The sequence below is a fragment of the Haplochromis burtoni genome, unplaced genomic scaffold (assembly GCF_018398535.1).
Source record: "Haplochromis burtoni strain Fernald_Lab_line unplaced genomic scaffold, NCSU_Asbu1 Contig_3, whole genome shotgun sequence".
Taxonomy (NCBI): Eukaryota; Metazoa; Chordata; class Actinopteri; order Cichliformes; family Cichlidae; genus Haplochromis; species Haplochromis burtoni.
The window spans coordinates 2,632,343-2,655,422 of NW_024582364.1; the positions used below are offsets into that span (position 1 = coordinate 2,632,343).

Here is a 23,080-nt window from a genome sequence, read left to right on the forward strand (position 1 = left end):
TGGCCGGATTAAAAATAAATCATACTTAGAGAATGTACAGTACTTAACACTCTGTAAGAAAGTAAGCTTAATATGCTGAAAGGATCTACTTCTTAGCTGTCTCAAGCTTTCCGTGTCCTCTGTCAGCCACCCACACCTAGCCCTGACTAGAGAATTGGTGTAAATGAATTGGGTTGTGTCTGTCCTTGAGCCATGAAAAAAGGAGTGTAATATCTCAGCAGTCAACCGAAGAGCAATTATGCTCGTGAGCACTTCAGATTTCTCCCTGCTTCTAAATAATGCCAGGTTATACTGGCACCGACTGCTCCCTGAAACAAAAGATAAATAATACAGTGGGGGGAAAAAAAACCCTAACCTTTAGCAAAGTGCTGTAAATATGAAGCATTTTGTTCAAGGCACAAATCTCCTGTCTCTGACCCTTTGAGTGAAGGCCCAGGGTAAGGACGAGCCTGCAAGGTTGTCATATAAAGCAAAGGGCTTTTTTTGGTTTGTGTGTGTGTGTGTGCGCGCGTGTGTGTGTGCGTGTGTGTGTGCGCGCGCGCGCGCGGACATGCATGTGCTTGTGTGAAGTACATTACCCGGACAAGCTCTTGTGGGAATGGGCCTCGTGAGTTCTCTGGGACATTGATTGGGGGGATGACCCAGTCTCTCTTCATGCGTTTCAGCTGGCTGTCCATGTTTCGTGGTGGAAATGCTATTTCCTTTAAATCCTTGGACATGACTGGAGGGACAGCGCCTTCCTGCACCTGGCAAAAGCAAATGATTTAGTGATCACATGTATGCGGTCAAGTATGAGCACGTACATTTTTAGCCCTGCCAGCGCACGGCTCTGTGGACGGTAAAGCTTGAAGTTTGAATGCCACAGAAGTTTTTCAACAGTCACTTTACATTATGCAGAGACGGTTTGTACAGAGATTCTTGCATTTTAGACTCCTGATGACTTTAGTGACCTGACTCTACCTCAGACACAAGCATCAGGCGGACAACTGTGGTTAGAACAAATGAATTTAATTCAGTTTAGTTTATATAGCAACAAATCACAACAAGACTCACTTCAAGGTGTTTTATATTGTAAGGTAAAGATACTACAATAACACAGAAAAACAACCAGATAACCCATTATGAACAAGCACTTGGCAACAGTGGGAAGGAAAAACTCTATTTTAAGAGGAAGAAACCTCTGGCAGAACCAGGATCTGGGAACTGAAAAGACCAATTAATGCATGCCAGAAAAATGCGGTACGTTCCCTTCAGGATATAAAAAAGAGCAAGTGATTCTTACACTTTTGTCAAGATGTTCCTTTTCAATTACATGTATATATTTTATGGGTTAATAGCATTCATTGGCAAACACTAACATGGTGATTTCAGAATATAAGCATGATAAGGAAACACACTACGAGTTCTGGTTTGCTTTAAATGGCAGACGTCTTCTTATGTCCTGATAAAATACACCCACAGAGATAGAGCAGCTTCCATAATGGATCTGCCATCCTCCCTCGGCTGTAATGAATGAGATTTGAAACAAAGGAGGATGGTACCTGAAAGCCAGACACTAAACACACAGATGGCTCAAATTGCCTATGCTGCTCCAGAGACTGAGGAGACTGAAGTAGTGCCAGAGAAAGTTAAAATAACCTTGAACAAAACAAGGCAGAAAGGAAAACAGAAAAACAATATGCGAAATCCGTCAATGTCAATCTATGATAGCTGGAATTTTAATGGAGCTGCCGTGCCCCTTCAAGTATCTCCCCCACTGTTATTTTTATGTAATTAATTAAATGTTGACCGGTCGTGAGGTAGTCAAGTCCTACAAACTACAAAGTACCCTATGCAAACACAGAAATTAATTACCACTTTCTCACCTTTATAACATGACCCATATCCCACACTCCCCCTCCTCTAACATCTGGGGAGCTGTTGCCGAGCTTCCACTAATCATGTTTGAAATCCGATTATACTGCTTTCACACATTGGAAATGCAGAGAGGCAAGCGGACAGATAGTGAGGGAGCATGCTTCAGAAATATCTATTACCCTATTAAAATGGGTGTGAGTGAGAGCAGTAATTATTTGCAACTTGTGTCTGGAATGATGAATGGCATGGTGGGTTTGTTCTGCCCAACGCAAATCTATCTCTGGTACACTGGAGGTCTGTACCAATCCACACTCCGCGAACCCCTCTTCATCTTCCGACTAGGAGTCTACTTCAGAGTGCAGGAGAGTGTTTGGCTGAGTGATGGCCTGAGTGTTTGTGAGTGTGTGGAAAGGATTTCATATGTGTGTGTTTCCCCTTTTAGGAGAAATTCTTCTTTCAGATACTGAAATGTTTTCTCCTCACGGACTGTGGCGGAGCTCAGGTTCTGATGGAGGTCAAGACAGTGGGCGAGTACACACTCATGTTAATGAGGATATTGTTTTGTTGTCATTGATTAAAATGTTTCCCCAAGGCTGGAGCATTCAGGGCACTAATAAAAAAAAAAATGTAATCACTGATGTGATTAAGAGATGCGTGATGATTCATGACAATAATTGTGCTAGGGGAAGATAACATAGCCGCTCGTGACCTCGTAAACGTGGAAGATACGGGAAAGTCAATCCCTGATTTCATTACAAGCAAATCAGGTCAAATCCAGCAGCTCTCACCAGATACAGATCAGAGTTCAGATACTGATAATAAAGTTAATCATTTGTATACACATGTATCGACCACGTGAGATTCAGATTTAGCAATGCAGAAACTGCGAAAAGTCTATTTTTACCTGATTATTTAAAAAAAAATTATTTACCTGTGACCACCCAACAACAGTGAGTAATGGTATCATTAAAATCACATATACCTGCAGGAGTCCCTATAGTAAATGACTGTCAGTGGCTAACGATGGTGTTTTGAAAAGCCCACTAAGTTTAATTTCGACCAAGCAGACCACTATGCCTGCAGCACTGATAGTAACTACACAGAACTGTCAGTATTAATTCTAGAAACACACACAATAACTATTGACTTTTTATCCGTGTTGCTAAACATTTAAAAATGAATACTTCTGGGAGTTTATTTAAGTCCAGTACTGGAATTGAAATTAAAAGAACATTGGTCTTTTGAAAAGAGTTTTGCTTTTCAGAAAATTCAGAAGAGTCTCCAGAAGGCCAATGAAAGTTTTTACTGACTACTTGATTTTAATGAGTACTTACAACAACATCACTGGCTGAAATACAACCCCAAACCATGACAGAAGCTCCACCAGGTTTCACAGATTCCTTTAGATATTCACCTTCCTCTGTATATACTGTCTGAATTTAAATTCCTTTCTCTATACTACCTGTTACCATTGATTTTCAGTCTGGTTCTTGTGTAATTTTGCATAGCTCAGCCTTTTCTCCCAGTTTCTATTCCTTAAGAGTCTATTCTTGATAGGCACCAATAGGCAAGCAGCTAGATAACCCGAAGGACCCGATGTGTCTCTCAGATACTGTGTCAGATGGATTTTTTTACCATCCTTAAGGGCATGACTTACAGATGCTGTTCATCTGCTGTAGATAGCGTTTAGACCTACTACTGTTACGTTTGTCCTCCACTTGTCCAGAAGGAAAACATCTGGCTCTTTGGGAAAAAAATATGAGGAGTCGCTCAAGTCTTTTATATATTACTGTATATGTCTGCACTGTAAGCAGATATTTCCTAATTGAGTACTTTTTTTTGGAAAATTCCTTTTGATCTCCTCCCAACCACAATGTTGACGTAAGAGCACATGGTCATTCAGACTAATTGCAGATGACTGCACAGCACATCCAGAGGAACAGTTAGAGCGGTACACTACAGCTCAGGCAGATGCTCCCCATCTTCCAAAGCACTAAAAGAGGTGTGGCCCCTTTTGCATGATAAGGCAATAACCTCACAATCACAAGGCATGCTCAGTGAAATCAACTTTATGGGGAGCTATTCGGCATCTGCTCTTGCTACCCACTGACCATGTTGAGTGTATGTTTGTGCTCCTAGTAAATTGACACATTAACTTTTAATTAGCAAGCATCCATCCAGTCTTTCGGAACACCTGCTACAATTTAGGGAAGTAGTCAACTGTGAATGTGAAGTGCACCTAATAAGTGTAAGTTATTTGATGCAAGGGGAGAATTGACCATTCAACCTTTCTTTATGGCACTAAACATCAATCAGACACTCAACAAACAAGTTAAAAATGTTATAAAAAGGGTTGAGGTGTATTCACCTGCTGCCTGGGCACCAGCGTGACTTGGGCCACCCATTGCTGCTGAGTGGCGGCGTCACTCGCCGTGATCAGCAAAGGTGACACAGGGAGTGTGGAGCGCTGAAGAGTCCTGGCAGCATAGAGGACTCCGTTGGCCTCTATCCGAAAGTCAGATGGGTTGCTGCATTCAAACTGCATCAGACCACCACGGCCACAGCTGACAAACCTCACTGCAAGAGACAGAGACAAATAGATTTGAGTTCAAAATTAGTTTAACTGTAAAACCCCAGAAAATAAAGAAGAAAGAGCTAGGGATAGAGACAAAGGAGAAGGAAGACAGGCAGCCAGACAGAAGGTCCACAAAGGTTTTCTGATTCTCCTTCTCATACTCATACATTATTCACTTCAAGCTGTGCCCCAAAGGTATTGCTCAAAACAGGTGCAGCGGAGGAGAAAGATGGAAGGAGGAGGAAAAAATAACTAAAGAAAAAGAGAGGAAGAGTGCCCCTCAAGGGCTATTAATGAAAAGCCCCAAAACCCACAACAATACATTAACAGTGAGATGTATAAATTAGACTAGTCTACATGTTTCCCCGTGTTTAAGAAACTACGAGGCAAGTGCATAAACATGGTTTATTCTGCTAGTTAAATGCTATTTTCTTTCCAGCTAAAGCCATTCCATGCTGCGTTGTCCCCGATGACACACATGGAAGCCTTCTGTGGGGGACTGCAATCCTCGGAAGACAGGTGCGTGTGTTCGTGTGGGCATGTGTGCGAGCGTGTATGAGTATTTATTTTATAGGCGAGTTCACAAAAAACACACCGAGGCGTCAGACAGGTGGACTTTCGAGTCCCACAGGTGCCTCAGTGGCAGTGGTACAACATCGGTTCATGTTACAAGTGAGTGACAGTCCAGCACAACCTATGTAGCTCTTGCAGGTGCGTGCACAAGCCCATACACACAAACATACAGACATACTTCGACACTTAAGAACATCTTTGTGTGATTTCTTTGTGTATGGGTATGTTTCCCCGTTAACCCACCCCACACCCCAAACATCCCACCCCCACCCCATACTTGAAAAACAGATATATCATTTCTCTGGCCGCTCTGCTGATGCTGCTTTGAATTATTAAAGCAGATGTGGAATAACTTAACAAAACCCTTGCAGGTGGGTGCCTAATCTTCCTTTGTGCCGCTTCCCTGGGGACTTGCTCATGTCTTCAGAGCATCATCTGCTCTTGGAGAGCATTGAGTTCCTCTGGGTTTTGAGGATGCAGCAGACTTGCTTAAGGTCTACTGGAAATCCCCACAAGCACACCACATCTTGCAACTATTAAATCTCTTGGTGATGACAGAAGCGAGAAGAAAAGAGAAAGAGAGAGAATTAATCAATGAGGTTGCCCGAGGAAAGTTTGAAAATTGGCATGCAGTGGAATCACATATTCATTCTTCAAAATAGGAAGAGAACATCTTTTGCAAGGACCATGCTCTGCATTCCATTACAAGCTTTTCATATCCAACAGTTCAAATAATAAAGATAAAAGTGACAGCACCTTTCTTCCATACTGGAATATACTCTCTATTGACCTTCCCCCTTCTGGTTCAATTACCCATGACCATTTGTTTTCTTCTTGCCGACATCAGATAAATGACCTTCTCCCTCTGAAGGTTTTACCTTAAAGACAGGTACACGCAAACTCAGAGCCTTCAGGCTATCATGATCCAGCCCAAGTCAGCAGCTACTCAGAGGCAGAATACAGAGTAAGAGGCTGTCAAAGTCAAAAGATTCAAAACGCTTCATACTGCGTAAGGTAGGTAGTCTCACACTGCTCTGACTGAAGTGAATTAAGAAATATATAATCCTTTTCTGCAAATGTTCGTAGATTTGATCAAATTAGCTGGTTATTTTGTTGATTAGATAATGACCTGCAATTGCAGGAACAGAGAGGCTAGTGCTTGGTTGATTACTGAAACAAACCCTCCAATATTTTTATCCACCTCTGCATTCTTTCAGCTGTACTAACTAACCATTTCCTCCCCTCCTCATTGTACTGAGTGACACTTCATTCAGGTTTTTGTCAATAAATAGGAATGACATACAAACAATGGTATGTCTAACCATAAAAGGCAATTAATAGACAACAAATGTCTATCTAGCCCAACTGGCTTCTCTCCCGCCCCCCAAACAATACCTGACATTCATGGCCCCACTTACATATAAATACATCTAGGTGTTGCTCGCTCTCTCAGTTTGGAGGTTCATACCATATATTGCCTCCTATTTTCCATGTTCTGTCCTACTGGCACTTTTAACAATGAGTCTTTTGTAAATGTGTGCAGACATGCACTTGACAGCAGCATTTCCCCCGTGAGTTTTTTTAAGCCCAGGCCTCTTCTTGAGCTGAGCTACAGCTCCTTAACATTGCCTGAAATTTGGCCATCAGGACACCTCTGAGAGGCCCTTCAACAGTCAGGCCCCACAGCAATTGCTACAAAAACTCCCAGCAGGCACAACCATTTCCAATGATAATGAATGTGAATGTCCTGCATGTGTCTATTCATTTATCAGGCTTGCTCTGGTGGCTTATAAAACCAGAGAAATGTGTAGTGTGGCACTGCTGCTTATCTATAGCTAGGTGTGTTGGCTCCCTAAGGTACAGGGTGAAAAGAGGTCTTGGTTGCCACGCCCTAACACACATGTCATCGTGGGCACAACGATGAAGGCTGGAATTGGGCAGAAATGCCGATACAGCATGGGAGGAGGGGGGTGACTGTGGATTGGGGTTAAAAAAGATGGGGGAGCACAAGAGAGAGAGAGAGAGCTGGGGAAACAGGCATGTCAGCAGAAAGGCCTCTCTGACTAATGCCCTTCACCGGGGCCCAAAATTACCTCCAACTCAATGATCCCATTCACAGCTTAGATGCCATCCCCCCTCTTGCCTGACAACACAAAAACCCCGACTAACCTCTCCATAGTGCAAGAGTGCCTCTCTATTGTCTGATGAGTCACGTGACAACTCCAACTCAGACAGACACAAATAGTTGGAGAGAGAAGGGGTGGGGGTGCGGGGGGGTGCACCGAGAGATGCACTTAATTTCAAACATACAATGTGAAGGCTGTGATTTCACGGAAGCAAAGAATATGTTCCACAATCTCATCTTTTGTGCCTGCCTGCCAAATGCATCGGCTGCAAGCGAGCAGGCTGAAAGTCCCTCCTAATGCGCTATAAATGTGACGCGACTGAAACTTCTCGTGTGAGATCATATCAATATGCCATCATTCATTTTATGGGAAGTGAGGTCACTGACAGTTGAGAAATACTCAGCGTAGGTGTTGCATACTGAGGTAAATGCCTCTCTGACCCAGCACTGGTAAATCTGCACCTCTGACAAAATGCATTCCTCACTAATGAATGTGACCACGTTTAGTACAGTGGCCTGCACTGGCAAGGAGACAATGCGATATGAAGCAGAGGCTTCCACTGAATGTGCCGTGAGAGACATCCATGCCAGCACCACTGTTTATAAGATCCCGTTAAGCCCCCACTGAAGCTCGCACTCTTGTACTTCAATTCAAACTGCTGTGATATTAAATTCTAAATTGTTGCAAGATTAGTTTTTGGTTTTTTTTCTAATGCTATTACTCTGAAAGTGTATACTACACCTTCAAAGCTGGTAAGTAAACAAACACCACTGTGCAACTTAATACAGCTGTTTTCATATACTGAGCTCATTTATTATTTTCAAGCCCTCCTATCGATATCTATATCTCTAGCAACATATAGGTTTTATAAATTATGCCAAATGATGGCTATTTTGGATTTCTGTACTCAAAAGTACAGAAATGATTGCATCATGCAATATTAAATTCTCATAAAACAACAACTCACTCATTATATTAAAAGCTAAATATTGATTCATTTAAAAGGCACATAGAGGCCCATGGTATGTTTGTGTTTTCCCCCCCTTTCTTTCAAAAATAGGATATTCTTCAGAGAAACCAACATGTAGCTCAAGCTTGGATCTGGGAATGATGATACTGCCTTTTGCCAGACTAAGCCCTTGAAGGCGTTTTACTAATGCATTGGACTTCAAACGCTCAAAAGCATTCCATGCATTTATAGCTAGGCCTAAAATATGTAAGGGATTTGCATGAAAAATATTGCAGTGTTTATTCTCCGTTCAGTGTCTCCAGCAATTAGGGAAACTAAAGAGGAATTGCATCAGAGCATAAACACATTTAACAAGCATCTGGCTCATTTTCCGAGCTTGATTGCAGTGACCATTCCCCTAGTATTTGGTTTATGCATATGGTTGGAGATCATTTTTTTTTCTCCCTAAAATTGCCACTTCAATTAGGGAATTATGAAGAGGCTCTCAAAAAAACACACTGATACTACCTTCCCTTATCACATACACATACATATTAGTGTACACACTCACTGGGGAAGACAATATACAACGCAGGCATGCCTAATCGTTCACACTGGGGTTTTTAAGCTCTCTTGATCTAGCAATCTGGCCCTTAGGAGATGGAAACAAATTTAATTTGTTTTGATGTTCTTTCCTTCTTCTTCTTGTTTTTTTTTAAACTTGCATTAATATCACATTTGTACATTTGGTCATTTTTTCTCTAGGGTACAGCAATCCCATTTATAAACTACTGTACTCAAAGACAATTACAATGCAAGCAAACTACCCACCAGGACAAGAATCATTTCCCTTTTCTCCAGGAGTCTCAACACTTCTCCATAGTCCTGTAGGATACAGTGGTTATATTCCAGCAATGAGCCACAGGGAAACATTACCCCTCTCCACTGGCTGCCCAATGCGAACACATCAACTGCATGCTTGGTACATACCCGCTGGGCTCTGACTAGGCTAAAATGCTAATCAAACGCAACCAACCACTTCCTAAAATTATCTTATTCCAGAAGAGAAAAAAGGTGGTTATTTCAAAAGAAAAATGTATGATAGTAGGTCTCTTTTGAATAAGCAATAATTAGCCTTTGAAGATGAGTAATCTCACTGGGTTAGTAGTGAAAGAGGGCAAGCAAAGGAACATCACAATTATGTCCAGGCCTTTGTTGGTAAATGAAACGATCCTGTGTTTTCCAGTACAATGACAGCCGAGCATTATGTGGATTACCGTGTCAGTGAAACGAAGAACTGATAAGGCTAAGCTGCATCTTTCTGCAGTTATCAGTGCATAGCTACTGGGGTTTTGTCCTGCGAGTTATTGAGACAAGCAGCTTGATACTCAGCCTTTAGTATGCCATCACGCTGACCACATTACTAACGTGTCAATTACGCTTACTCATCACAATCCTTCTGAGGAAAGCTCTGTGACCCTAATGCAAATGCCCGGAGGTAAAGCTGATTGCATTGTTGTTGCATTAATAAGTCGAAAAATAAAACAACTAAAATTAGAATGGTTCTATAAAAAAAACCAAAAAAACCCCCAGAAAACAAAAACATAGTTCATAGTTTCCTTCATCTTCAGCACCAAAGAACTATAATTGACACTGAAAAAGTGAACTTATAATTACTGCACACTATGATAAGGCTAAATGTTAGATACACGACCACATATTAAGAACACAGACTTCTATCTCTTAAACAAACGTCTACAATGCAGAGCCTCTCATTTAAACCAAAGTTCAGCGAAATGGGTTGTTTAAGTTTTCAATTCATGTCTGTAATAACTAACCTTTGACCTTATTGTCATTCTTGAGTCATCACCACAACTTACTTCTCCTTATAGGTACTAGCAATAGTCATTTTTTTTTCAATCAACAAAGGCTTTGATGACGAAGAACAGAGGATAGAAAAAGGAAGAGGGGTTAAAAAAATTAATATAAAAGGATAAACAATTTGGTTGAGGTTGACTGAGACACTGAGAAACGTTTTTGGAAATCAGATTGTGAGTAATAAGCCTAATACGCCATTTTAGGTGTTCACATGCATTAGCTTTTATTGTTTCTCTATTACAGAGGTCATTCTCTTGTGACCATACACTGCAGTAATACACAATCTAGCAAATGCTCCACTGCACTCTGCATCTATCACTACCACGCCAATGTGTTGCTACGGCGCTGCTGCGTCGCATGCTTTTTCAGCTGAACAGAAAATTAATGCATCCCCGAGGCTCTGGTTGGGTGAGATATAACCATAAATATTAAACATCAGATATTGATTGCTTTCATTTATGTATCTGCTGCTATGAACTACGCAAGAACTTCAAATAAATCTTTAGGTGAGATAACTTTATCCGTTTTATTATTTTCACTTTTTTAGATTTCTTTAGATTTTGACAGACACAATTAAGATACTGTACTATTAAACCTATTAGTGAATAAGCTAAAAGAGCGAGTGGTATACAGCTTTAATTTGGTGGTTAATATTCAAAAGAGAAAAGTATAAAAGTAATGCAGTCTATTACTGAATCAGCTTATCACTATGAGCCCCGTGTCTCGGGTTTCAAGCTGAGCTGTTATTTTCTGAAGAGGCTGATCACGAGGGCCAGGCACTAAAACTGCCTTAGTGCAGCCTGTAATGTGACATTATTAGGGTCTTTTGATCTCAAAGGCACAGACTCAGAGCTATTTAATTCTTCCCCTTGATCATTCATGTCAAAACACCATCATAAAAATCAAAGAGACAAAAAAATGTAGTAGTGGCCAGTGATGAGATAACCTCTGCTGGCATGTTCAGGCTTCAGGTCTTTGAAAGATTGTTTTAATCATACCAACAAATTGGTTCCTGTCACCATTTGTTTCTGAGAGACGAAACAAAGAAATTAGCCGCAATGTTAAAACCACTGACGGGAGACAACGGCGGCCATCGTCTCGTCACAATGCAGTTTGTGAAATAAGAAATAAGAATCCGATAAGTAAGACGTCTTCGCATACACACTTAGTTGTGCAGGGAGTTAAAAAGCTAGAAAGGACTTTTACTCGGAGACAACAAACCACACTGTTAATTAAAACTTTGATTTGGACTGGACCGAGGTTGTGCAAATGAATGTTCAAGACAAGGCTATTTCCCAGCAGATTGACTGCAATTTTGATAATATTACCAGTTGTTTATTAGAATGTGATTAACTTCTGACAAATTGCCTAACCTCTCTATGTCAAGTAATGACATGGAGTTCATTTAATATAGAAAATCAGTGGACCTCGATGCTGAGACGCCTGCTTTTCAGACACTGCATGCATACTTATAGATTAATAATACTGTGTTTTAATATAGTTTTATAGGTGGCGATGCACAACCAACATGAATGTCTACCCTTTTAGACGTGCGCACCATTCAGTTATTTTAAACGGAATATGTGACCTTTGACTTCTGAACAAGCTAGATCCCACTCGGCATTGTTGCCACATTGATAATATTCACCAATATTAACTTTGTGCTAGGGATGGGCGATATGGCCTGAAATCCATGTCGCGGTATAATTTGAAGCATGTGCTGTAACGATATATATCACGATATATTCTTTTCTTCTGTATAACGTATTTTCCACACTAAAAATCCTTTAATTTTCTCAAAAATCGAGAGTGTGCCTTATGTATGAATTCTGGTTGTGCTTACTGACCTCAAACCGATTTTGGCGTACAGAAATCTGTTAAAAATTGTTTTAGTACAACTTTGGTAAGCTCCACAGCTTGATGGATAGTCAGAGCATTACAGCTGCCGTAGTGAGGAGCTTTGCAGAGTAATCTGGGTCCAAAACTCCGTCAGATTAAGGTCCCAAAGTCAAACGAACACTAAGAGTTAAAAACGGTCTAAATTCTTTCATCTTTAATTAAATCATCAGCGTTGCTGCTTTATCGGGTGTAACAATTAAGCTTTACATCCATGCATCCATGAAAACAGAATTTATTAAATTTAACGGAGTTAGAAGTTAACAGGAAGTTAGCTCGCTAGTTTCCACCTAAACATGACATACCATGTTCTGACTGAGAGATTTTTGAAACTAATTAAAACGTACAGCTCTGCTACCACTTCCAACATAAATGAAGACAGAAAACTAAACAGCAGTGGCGTTTGCAGGGTTACTGAAGTTGGACTGCCTGGTATATAATGTTGTGCTACGTGATTGCTAGCGACACAGATGAACGCCAACTTTTTTTCCCCACTGGATAAAAGTTAACGTGATGGATTCTGGTGGTTAGAGACAAATGCAATCGCATAGCAGGATGCTATACACGGGCCAAACTTTAGTCAGGAGAACAACTGAGATTATTCATCCACAATACGAGGTTAGTTATTAATATACTGCAACAACATGGGAATAGAACAGCTGCGAGAAAATTCAACATTAATGAATCAATGTTACGGAAGTGGAGGAAGGGCAGTTCTCGGCTTTCCCCATATTTCAAAAGTGCTTCATCTCTTTGCTATGACTGTCGCCTGCCATAATTTGCAGATGATAATGGTTTTAGCCGCTGCGATGCTTTCGACCAAAACAGGCGCAGCTTGATGACATCATCAGCATGCACTATCGCGATAGAGCGATATAGTCAAAATCTCTATCGTTGGCCAAATTTATATCGTTTCTATCGTATATCGTTTATATGGCCCACCCCTACTTTGTGCCATTGATGATAAATGAAAAGTTTAAAAACTAAAGACAAGATGGAAGAAACACCCTTCATGTTATGAGTGCTAATGTTGCACCAGAACCAAGAAGGCACTCTGGAACTTCTCTGATAGCAATGCACATTCGGAAAGCTGCATATAATCTGAGTCTGCATCCAAGGTAACTACAAATAACTAGATATAACAGATAGTGAAACGCTTGTGTTTTGTGTGTCTGACAGAAAAAAGAAAGATATATCAGAATATTGGCTTTTTAAAACACCAAACATTAGTATCGGCCTTAAAAATCTTATACTGGCAAAGCCAATGCTGGTCATTTTTATTGTGAAAGCTCCAATGCAAGTCTTTCTAGATTGAAGTATCAATTCTATGGTAAGAAAATATGATATTGCACATATGTGACAGTTCTCTCTGTCCCAGGTATGTCTAAGTGCATATTAACATGAAAATGACCAATGCCTGTGTGATGACAGGAGCGTGGTGAAGCAATCTTACGTTTCCCGTGTCTGCAAAGAGCCTAACAAAATGGAATGAATAATACTTCGATTCAGAAGCACTACTTCCCATCTGTTTGTTGACTCATAATTGCACATTTACAAGTGAGTGGAAGTCAAGCAGACTTTTAAAGTGGGTGGAATAAAAAAAAACAACATCCTGTATACTGGAAAACAACAGTAGAAAAATGTACAAGGCATAATAGGGAAGCCAGGTTTATTTCTGTGTGCACCATACATACAAAGGAATTTGATTTCTTTCACCTTCTTTCAGCTTTTTTTTCCTGGATGTGTTTTCGTGCTTGACTAATCTCAAGCACAAATGGCATCCTAAAGTCGACCCGATGTTTCTTTTTTTAGCTTTGCTTTTTGTGTAAGGACAGAATAGGACATTTAGGGGTTTTTTGGAGTGCAGGGAGATCAAATGTCTCCCAAGCGTTTGCAGAAATGCCCATTACAGCTTCAACTTATGCTGAGAGCTAATCCACCATGATCAACTCCAGTTCAAGGACTGCATCTGAATATAAAGTACATATCTTTATTTTAACAATTTTCTCAGCAATGATGACTCAATATTAATCAACAAAAAAGTGATAGCTAATAAAAAAAAGGCTGCATTTATTTTTTTTTTACAACGTCTCTGCCTTCACGGGGAATAAAGCCTGTGCCTACTTTGCATAGCTCTGTTGTCAATCAAACCCATGCAAATGACTAGTTCAGGTAAAGACTGTTACAGTCCACTGCATCCAATTACAAACCTAACCACACACACACAAACATGTCATTTTTGTTCACTTTTTTGATTTTTCTTCTTAAGATTCACACCAAAAAAAAAGTATGCTTACACATTCTCACATATACTGTTTCCCTTTATCCATGTGCATGCTCACAACAGTCCAGCGCAGCAAGTTGGGGGATTTTATACAACAGAGAGTGCCTGTAAATGGATGGATGTGATTTACTTACCTGCAGAATATCATGTAAAATAAAAGCTGTTGGGGGAAAAAAATGCGTGGGGATATGGGACCAGTTCCGGGGCCATTATGTCACGTATAGCACAGTCACAAGTTCATGCTGAGCTTTCGAGAACAAAGCTAATGGAATTCCTGCTTCTCTGCCTTTGCTGTGAAGAAGTCAGGGCACAGGGAGAAACAAGGAGAATGCATGTGAATCTGCTTTGGCTGGGAAACAAAGCAGCAGACAAAGGAAGATGAGGCTGACAGCTTCTGGAGTAGACTATTGTATTGTAAGATCGAGGCTGCTTCTGCATCTCTCTCGAAGAAAGAAAGATGAATTACTGAGTCATCCACACAGGAAAAAAAATACGTATGCATCAATATAAACTGTAAAAAAAAATATGCATTAATCAGCTGAAATGTTGCTATAGGGATGGAATGTGGATTTTTACATTTCAAAGCAAAAATATTAGAGTAGGAGAAAAGTAGCTGAGAGAAAAAAAAATCACTCTGCCAAAAAGGCCACAAGGACATTTAAATGCTTCCCTTTCAACCTAAACAAAGCAAATGAGTCATCGTGGTAGGCAGACCATTACAGTCACAGCTACCAACCATTATCCTCATTTTATTCACTTGCCCTATGCCACACACCATGAGACACTTGGAAATCTCTCTCTCCCTCGCTCTCCGAAACCCTTTCACGTGAACAAAAACAAAGCAACGTGATTTTGAAAATCTCGGCACTGTGGAGTTAGCGTGCATCTTCTGAAACGCTGGGTAGAAGAGACAACGTAAAAACAAAAATTAACCATCAAAACAATGACAGGAAGAGAAAAAAAATCCTGTAAGGACCGAAATTCTTCAAAGACAGGGATTACTGCCACTGCCAATATACAGAGTGTGCACGTTTGCAATTGGTACATTTGAATCAATACGTGTCAAATTCTGCTTGAAACACAATTAGCCCGTGTTTAAAGAAAAAGACGGAAAATACACAGAAGGAAGATTAAAGGTAAGTCCAATGTTCCCCTCAAAAGCTTGCACGTCAACACATGACAGCTTGTTATTTGCTGCACCAGTCGAAGAAAGCAAACAGCGAGGAAACCATGCATTTGTATGAATTTACAAACAGTGTCTTAGTGTGTCAACTGAGCTTATCCTTTTGCACTGTTTCTTTTGGTTCCTGGGGATATCAAGCCACAACTGAGATGGTGAATGCGTGCAACTTCTTTTGACCTGACTGAACCTTCGCACCCCCACACTCAGTTTGAGCTCAAAGAGATCAGCTAAGTGGAATGGAGTGGAGTGTGGGGGTGGTTGGGTGCTGTTATTCTACGGCTGCATCAGCCACAAGCCTTTACTGCGAGGCAATTAACATCCATCTCAAATCTTTATCTCAAAGCTGAATTTAAGTTTATTTGAGTTAGAATATAGAGGATGAAAATAAAAAACCTGGATCAAACACACACTTAGATCAAAGCGGATAAAAAAGGTGCAGGAAGAAGAAAATCTTAGAAACCTGTCCTTTGTGCGAACAAGGAGTTTAAAATAAGGCAATTTACAAGAGCAAAATGACTGTGTATGCAAATATACATTTGGGCATTAACAAACATGCACAAAAACAAGCAGGTGACAGCATAATTCATACACTGACAAGATCAAAAACAGAAGAGAAGCAAAAAAAAAAAAGCACGACAACCTTAAAATGAGCTGCCGAACTGGCCATTTTCTACAAATCCCGAAAGACACAGATCATCTGACTCATACTGTGCAACAAGCTTTTTATTGGCGATTCCACAGTTTCATTACATCAGTGGAAATACACCTCTGTTTTAAAGTAGTCTGCCAAAAGTTTACTTTAAAATGAACTTCTCTGTGGAGAAACAGTTTCTTGGCGTGATCTCTTGAACTGATTTTGTGTATTAGTCCAAGTGTCGTTTTCTGTAATGCTATAATTGTTTTAAATGGATATTAAAAAGATTAAAGAAAAATATGTGGCGATCGTGCAGATATTTAACTTTTTCTAATATAGCAATTTTTTTTAAAATTGTTGATTTTTAAAATATGATTTGCAAGCAAACCGCCCAAGCAATGCTGCCACCAGTTGTTTATCTCATTTAAGTAGAAAGTCGGTATGTTGCGCGCAAGCGGTTTGGGTAGAATTCAGAATTTATTGAATTTTTTTTTTTTGGTCTTTATTGCAGACGTTTAGCCTCTGTCGCTCAATGTGGCACCAATTTGTAAAAGAGACACATCTTTCTGTTGGAGCTGCTCACTTTCATATGCATGACTTTTTCTCTTTTTTTTCTGGGCAGAAGCAATTTAACACAATCCAGTCTAGAAAATTGACATGCTGCATTGGAGTCTTCACATTATTCAGCAAGAGCAAGATTAAACCTACCAAAAAAAAAAAAAGAGTCTAATTCAAAAAAAGTTTTCCATTCCAAAAAGCCTGTTGATCAGACAACGTGTGCCCATTTTAACAACGTGTAGACATGAAGATGTGTACGCTTCCACAGTTTCCTCCCCCTACTGTGCGCAAAAAAATCTGTTTTGCAAATCACAGATATAAATTCATATTCGAAGTCCCTCCGTGGTAACAGTTGCTCGGTGCAAATGCAACATCAGGTGTGAACAATTAGTCCTGGCATCGGTCCAGCACAAGGAAGTGTCTCCTCTCACAAGCATTATCCGTGTTAGGGGAACAGTTGAACATTACCATGTGGGGAGCATGTCTGTGAACTGGACTCTGTGAGACGAGAGCCCTCTTTTTTCTTTTTTCTTTTTACTCCCATGCAATCAGCTGAACTAAGTGGGTTAAAAAAAAAAAGAATCTGTGCAGCTGTGCTTTATTACACACACAATGACTCCCAGATTAGGGAAGCTGGAAGTAGCGAGGAAGGGAATAGATGATCAAGGGAGAGGAGGAAAGGGAGCTACAAACACATCTGTCCTCAGTTTGTCTGCAGCTAAAACACCACACCGCAAGCACGGCCATGTACAAATCTGTCTTCGCTTGGAAAGGCCGCCTGCGGAAATGTTTCCAGACCTCGGGTTTTTAATACGAGGACTCGTGGGAATACTCTGTTGCCTCATGGTGATAGCGATGTTCGTCAGGGTCACACTAACATCGAGAGCGGTGGCACAAACAAGCAGGTGGCACAAACATGTGAATCACTGCAGACAGCTCCTCACACCGCCGGCCAGTCTCTGCATGTGTATCACATATCGTTGCCCAGAGTTTTACAGCGAATGACGAGCGCTATTTCCCTGCTTTTTTTCCTTCATGCGCCCATTATTTAAAAGTAAGGGAAAAAGCAGCCTGATTTGTCAGCACAATTCTTTTGTTTGGGCTTTTTCTTTCTTATTTCTGTGCGTTGCAAATGTGAAATATGGTTTTCAAACTTTAAGCATGCAATGCTGCCTCCACGTGAGTCACGCTAACAGACCCGGAGACACAGAGAGCGAGATACATAGAGGAGAGGGAGAGAAGAGAGGTGCTATGTTTGGTTGGTGCTGTCCGATTATTCTGCTTCACTGGAACCTCTCGGGCAAGAAAAAAATAAAAAATAAATACATTTTAAAAATGCCGGTTTACAGAGTGTTATACCAGCCGAGGCAAGATTCACCAAGAAAACATCCCGCTGTCATTAGAGCTTACTGAAAAGCCTTTCTATCTCCCTTAGAAGAGCTTACGCATAGAAAGTGATTAAACATCAAACCACACTGTTGCACCCTAATCCAACGCCAAATTCCTGATGTGTTCCGCTGTTTGTCTTGCTTTCTTCCTTTATGTATTCATTTGAAAAGACAAACTAATTCACATTGAATCCTGTGCTTGAGAAGTTCTGGTAAGACTTTTTTAAAGGAGAATTACAACTTGCTTAACAAAAAAGGTATTCTTTTGGGGGTGTTTTTTGGTTTTGTTTATTAAGGACACTGGTCCACTTTTTCATTACTTGGAAAAGGCCAAAGTCGGATCACGTTGGCAGGAACTGGCCAGCAGGCACATGACGCGGGCGCGATACAGCACTGCTTCTTTGTTGGAAATATGTGTTGGAATTAAATTGTTCCAGGTGGGGTCCTGTTTTCTTTAAAACTCCTCCGATAGGCCTGCAGGTACGAGAATAGCAGTTCTCAAGACTGAAAATTGATCCTACTTTTTAAAGCACATGAGCAGACCAAGAGGAGTGATGGGGTTGCATCTCGTGGTGTGTGGCTGATTTTATTGCTCGCACTGTTTCTCATCTAGGGCTGTTCTCCTCAATTATCCACATGCCTCTGATTCACTGGAGTGGGCACAGGAATTAAGTTTTTTTCTTTTATTTTTTTTACGAGTTTAATCTCATTACTTTCATTGGCTGATAACACTCTCTGGTAGAAGTAAGCTTATTATTTATTGTTTTGAACAAAGTGTATCTGCGCAAAATGTGTGACCACCCTCGGATGAATACAGGGATTCGGACAAGCAGTCCAGGGGTGATAACAATAAACTTTTATTTATTTTTTCATATCTTATGTGGTTGGGGTATGGCACAGCTGCTTATGAACTAATATGATCTCCTGTGCTACTCAATTTTCTCTAGGACCACACAGGACAGATGCGGCAATATACATGGACACTCAAGATGTACAGCCTAATAACTCATATTATATGAATTCAATTGCACATGTCTATGGCGCTGCATGGTTGTTGATAGGAGCACTAAAACAAACTTTAATAGCTCAGTTTGTTAGGCCCGCTAATGATCAGCAGTGATGACATTTGAGCTGTAACTCACTGTCCATCTCCACCTCAATGCCAGAGCAGACTGTAATTCTCATTCTAACACTATACATGGGTGTCGAAGAGATGCTCCACCAAAGCCGAGCGCGCATAAATAACTTTCTGCTGACATTTTTACAGTCTCAACAGCTCTGTGACGTCACCACAGTCTTTGTGGAGCCCTAAAGCTCACCACAGTATCTGATTCACCAGCTCTTGTTTTTGAACGAAAGCAGAACACTGGATACTTTGGAAGGTTATTCATCAGCATGCGATTTGGCATCTGCGGGCAAAAAAAAATTTGTTAGCAAAGGTAGGGCTTTGGCAATGCAGCAAAATACAGCAAACATGTCATGCTATGAGATCACAGACTGCTGGCCAGCTGTGTCTGTTGATGCAGTGGAAACCTTTTAAGCTCCTGCAGCATATGGTTTGAATCATGCACATCAGAGTCAGACTGAGTTTTTAAAAACAAGCAAAAGGTCCCGCATATTTGCAAATGCTGAATTAATTAAAAAACTGAAGAACAAATTTCAAATGGATCTTGATGTGCAGAAATGCTGACAGCGTACTTGTGTTACCAAAAGAAAAACACTTAGCCGGCTGTTTCATGGGCGTCCAGCAAATGTTTTAAATTAAAATCTAGATAGCTATTGACAGTGAGCATCGCTCGGTTTGACCCTTTAAGCAGCAACATGCATTTTCCACCTCTAAAAATACTTTTAAGCTGGAACAGCTCAGGTGAAATCAGACTGGTTCAAATTAAATACTGTAAACCGCAAACTCTTTCTATCAGCACAGGAAAGCATTGTGCGTGTAGCCATAACATGCTAGACTACAGGCTACAATGCCCGCCATCGCCTGCACATTTTCAGTAGTAGACACACATTAACAACAACTGCCAATCACGCAGATGCAAAACTTTAGTTTATTGAGTGCGAAGGCCGTCCTTTCTTTGAAAGGCATTATGCTGTTTTTCAAGCGCATTACTGCACTGAGAGAAAAGAAAATCAACATAAAAGCAGAGAATAAAAAGACAACACTGAGAACCATTGAGTCCAGCTGTGTAACTTGCATTACTAAAGTGTCAACCAGGGGGCTGTTAAAATCATTAACACTGCACACAAAAGGCAGGAGGGGAAGAGCAACAGGATTTTTTTAATGACTGATTAAACAAACACAGCAAAATAGTAACTGATGAGTCGCTTATTGAAGACATTCAAAACTACTTTGGAGTATAACATCGGCCTAATGGGTCAGCTCCTTTTTCTAAATACATCAGGCGGTATTATACCCCTTTTTTCTCATACAATTCAGCTTTATATATAGAGAGATATCAATTAAAATTCTTGAACAGTTGAGACAGTCAGTTGTTATTATGTTTATTCCCCTTGTAGCTGACAAAATGGTCTCCTTGGTGCGAAATCTAAAACCTCTAAGGCCAGAAACGGTTAGTTGATATACTCGGATACAGTCTGGGAAAGGGCGTTGTCCATGAACCTCAGCGCGTTGCTTCATCTTACATTACACATCCCCCCCCACCATCCTTTGTGCACAGGGACAATAACAGCATTTGAGCGGAGGGCACTGGAGGGATGTCGAGGGGAGATCCAGTTACCTTCCCAACCACTACCTTAGCAACATACGGAAGAAGTTCAGTTGCATGACAACAGGTATAGCTTACTTTATGTGTATCTGTGCTACTTCACAGCTTGAGGGGCTTTTTGTCCAGCAATTTTTACCAAAAACAAAAAAAACAAAAGCCCTGCAGAAATCCAGTGACAAATGTATAATAACTACTTTAACATGCAAGCAAGTATCTGGCTCATCAGCAAACTCACAAAAATCAAAGCACTAACGCACTAACGCTCCTTGTGTTTGTAGAAATCTAATAGTATCACCTCTCTCATTTGTGCACTCATTTACATAATGTGGGTGTAGAGAGGTCAAAGATCACCCCCATAACAAATCCCTTTCAGGAAGAACACACAATGGGCAGGAGCTGAATGCTTTGAGCCTAGCAGCAAAGGGGAAAGTAGCTCCTCCCTCGGCGCTGCGTTCCTTCAGCTCTCTACTATAACCCCTTATATTAACCATTTGAAAAGTATCTTACATGCTGCATTGTAACCTGAAGCAGTCCGTTGCATATTACTTTTTGGCCAAACAAGAAGAGCAGAGGGAACGAGACAGAAAGACGTGCTACAAAGGCATTGTGAAGCAAAGAGAAAGAGGAGGGGGTAAAAGTAGTCCTCTGCTTGTAGGTGTTTTATTGTATCCTGGCCCATTGCAGAAACTGCAGGGCTTCTTTCAGCTGTCACATTAAAAGACCCATCCATCAGAAAAAGAGCAGACACTTTCCACTGTGCTGGCCAACACTTTTTAAACCAGCTAGTGTAAATAAGATTTCCATTGGCACTCATTATAGCCAGCATACAGGCAAGGCTAACATTCCACTGAAAGAAAACAATTAAATTATAGACATGGTGAGTGGGGGATTGTTGCACACTAAACAAGCATAGCGGAGACTTGACTTTCTCCAGAATACAACCCACCTAAAAATGTAGGTTCATTCAGCACTGTCGTTAGCGCACGGCGTTATAAGAGCTAGAAATACGATTTCATCCTCAAGTTAGTCTGAGGGCGGCTGCTTCGGAAACCTAACAATTAAATATCGTGACTTCTGTCAAAATAACAGCAGACGCATTAAAGTGTCAGCAGCTGCGATGTTTGAAGATAATGTGTTGCGTTTCGAGCTGGTGTTTTTATGCGAAAGGAGGTTAACGTGACAGCTGTAGCAACCCGGGATAACGGGAAGACCTGTAAGCACAAACATTTGCCTTTTGACCTCACTGGAATCCACATTAGGAGGTCATCTGCATCATAGATCCCCTCACCCCCACCCCTTGCAGATCAATGGCAGCTGTGAAGTGCGTTTTATAGGCCAAACAAAAACCAGAGTTAGGATTTTATTAGTGCTTACAACAAATTACATTTTTATTCTCATCGCAATACGAACAAAAGTAGAAATTTTACTTTATTTACGTGCGGCATGGATTTACACTCAGCTTTCAAAAACTACATAATGTTCAATAAAAGTTTGAATATAATTAGTCCATTAATTATTAAGTGAGCATAGGCTAATCCTTGTTTGAGATCCTTGTTAGCAGTATTGCATATTGATCCAGATATACGCAGAAGCTCTAAAACAGATATACATACTTCAGTATTTACTTTGAGCCATATTGTCATTGCTAAAAATATACAATGCTAACTAAAGCTTGGGAGTCACCTCAAATCGTGCCAGTTTATTGTCTAAAGCGGGGGTTTGATGTTGTCGTGCATGAACAATATGACAGTAACACTATGCCTGACTGTGCGCCTGGAGTAAATTAAATTACCATCCATCTCATGACATGGTTTCACAGAACCAAGTACACATTTGCATATATTTACTAAGAAAGAGAGAATAATGGACAAATGATGTGAGTGGTAATAAGAGAAGCCTCCTTTTTGTACCACAAATCCATCAGGTTATCATCAACGGGATCGTTTGTTTTCTTCCATGAAATACTAAAATGTCTGATGTTGTCCTTGCAAATGTCTCTTTCAATCCAGTCAGAGTCTTCTGCTCAAATAGACCAGTGGGAGCTGAGCTTTTAAGATCCATGTAGCATATGGAACACACTAAACTGAGAGGGAGTGGCGCCCATGGGTTAGATTTAAACATGGACAGACAGCTGGTGCTGTGAGCTAAGACAGCAGAGAATTTGTATGGAATTCAATTCCTCCTCTTTTACGGCTGTGGAATTGTGGGCAAATTGTGAAGCTCCTCTGTTAAGAACATTAAAGGGTTTTTTATGAGCCTGCTTGCAGAGAATGGGTCATTTTAATGAGGGGGTAATGTCCAGTCCATGCTCCTCGTCGCTTTAACTGCACGCTGCCTCAAAGCACACGTTGGACCTTCAGCCACATCAGGGACATCTGGCCCCTCCATCTACAAACATGGCCCTTAATGGGCAATTACAAAGTCCAGAGTCTGGGAATATGCTTCGA

The 23,080-nt window shown here is 40.7% G+C and overlaps 1 protein-coding gene across 1 annotated transcript in view; it reads right to left on the reverse strand.

Moving 5' to 3' along the window:
• The window catches only part of cdh2 (cadherin 2, type 1, N-cadherin (neuronal)), a 60,412-nt gene that overhangs the window by 19,316 nt on the left and 18,016 nt on the right, over positions 1 to 23,080 (reverse strand). Inside the window, exons 3-4 of the mRNA XM_005912696.3 lie at positions 4,226 to 4,434; positions 579 to 746 (exon numbers count right to left, since the gene is read on the reverse strand). Of these exons, the coding sequence (XP_005912758.1) occupies positions 579 to 746; positions 4,226 to 4,434 (377 nt within the window). The remainder of the gene's footprint in view (positions 1 to 578; positions 747 to 4,225; positions 4,435 to 23,080) is intronic.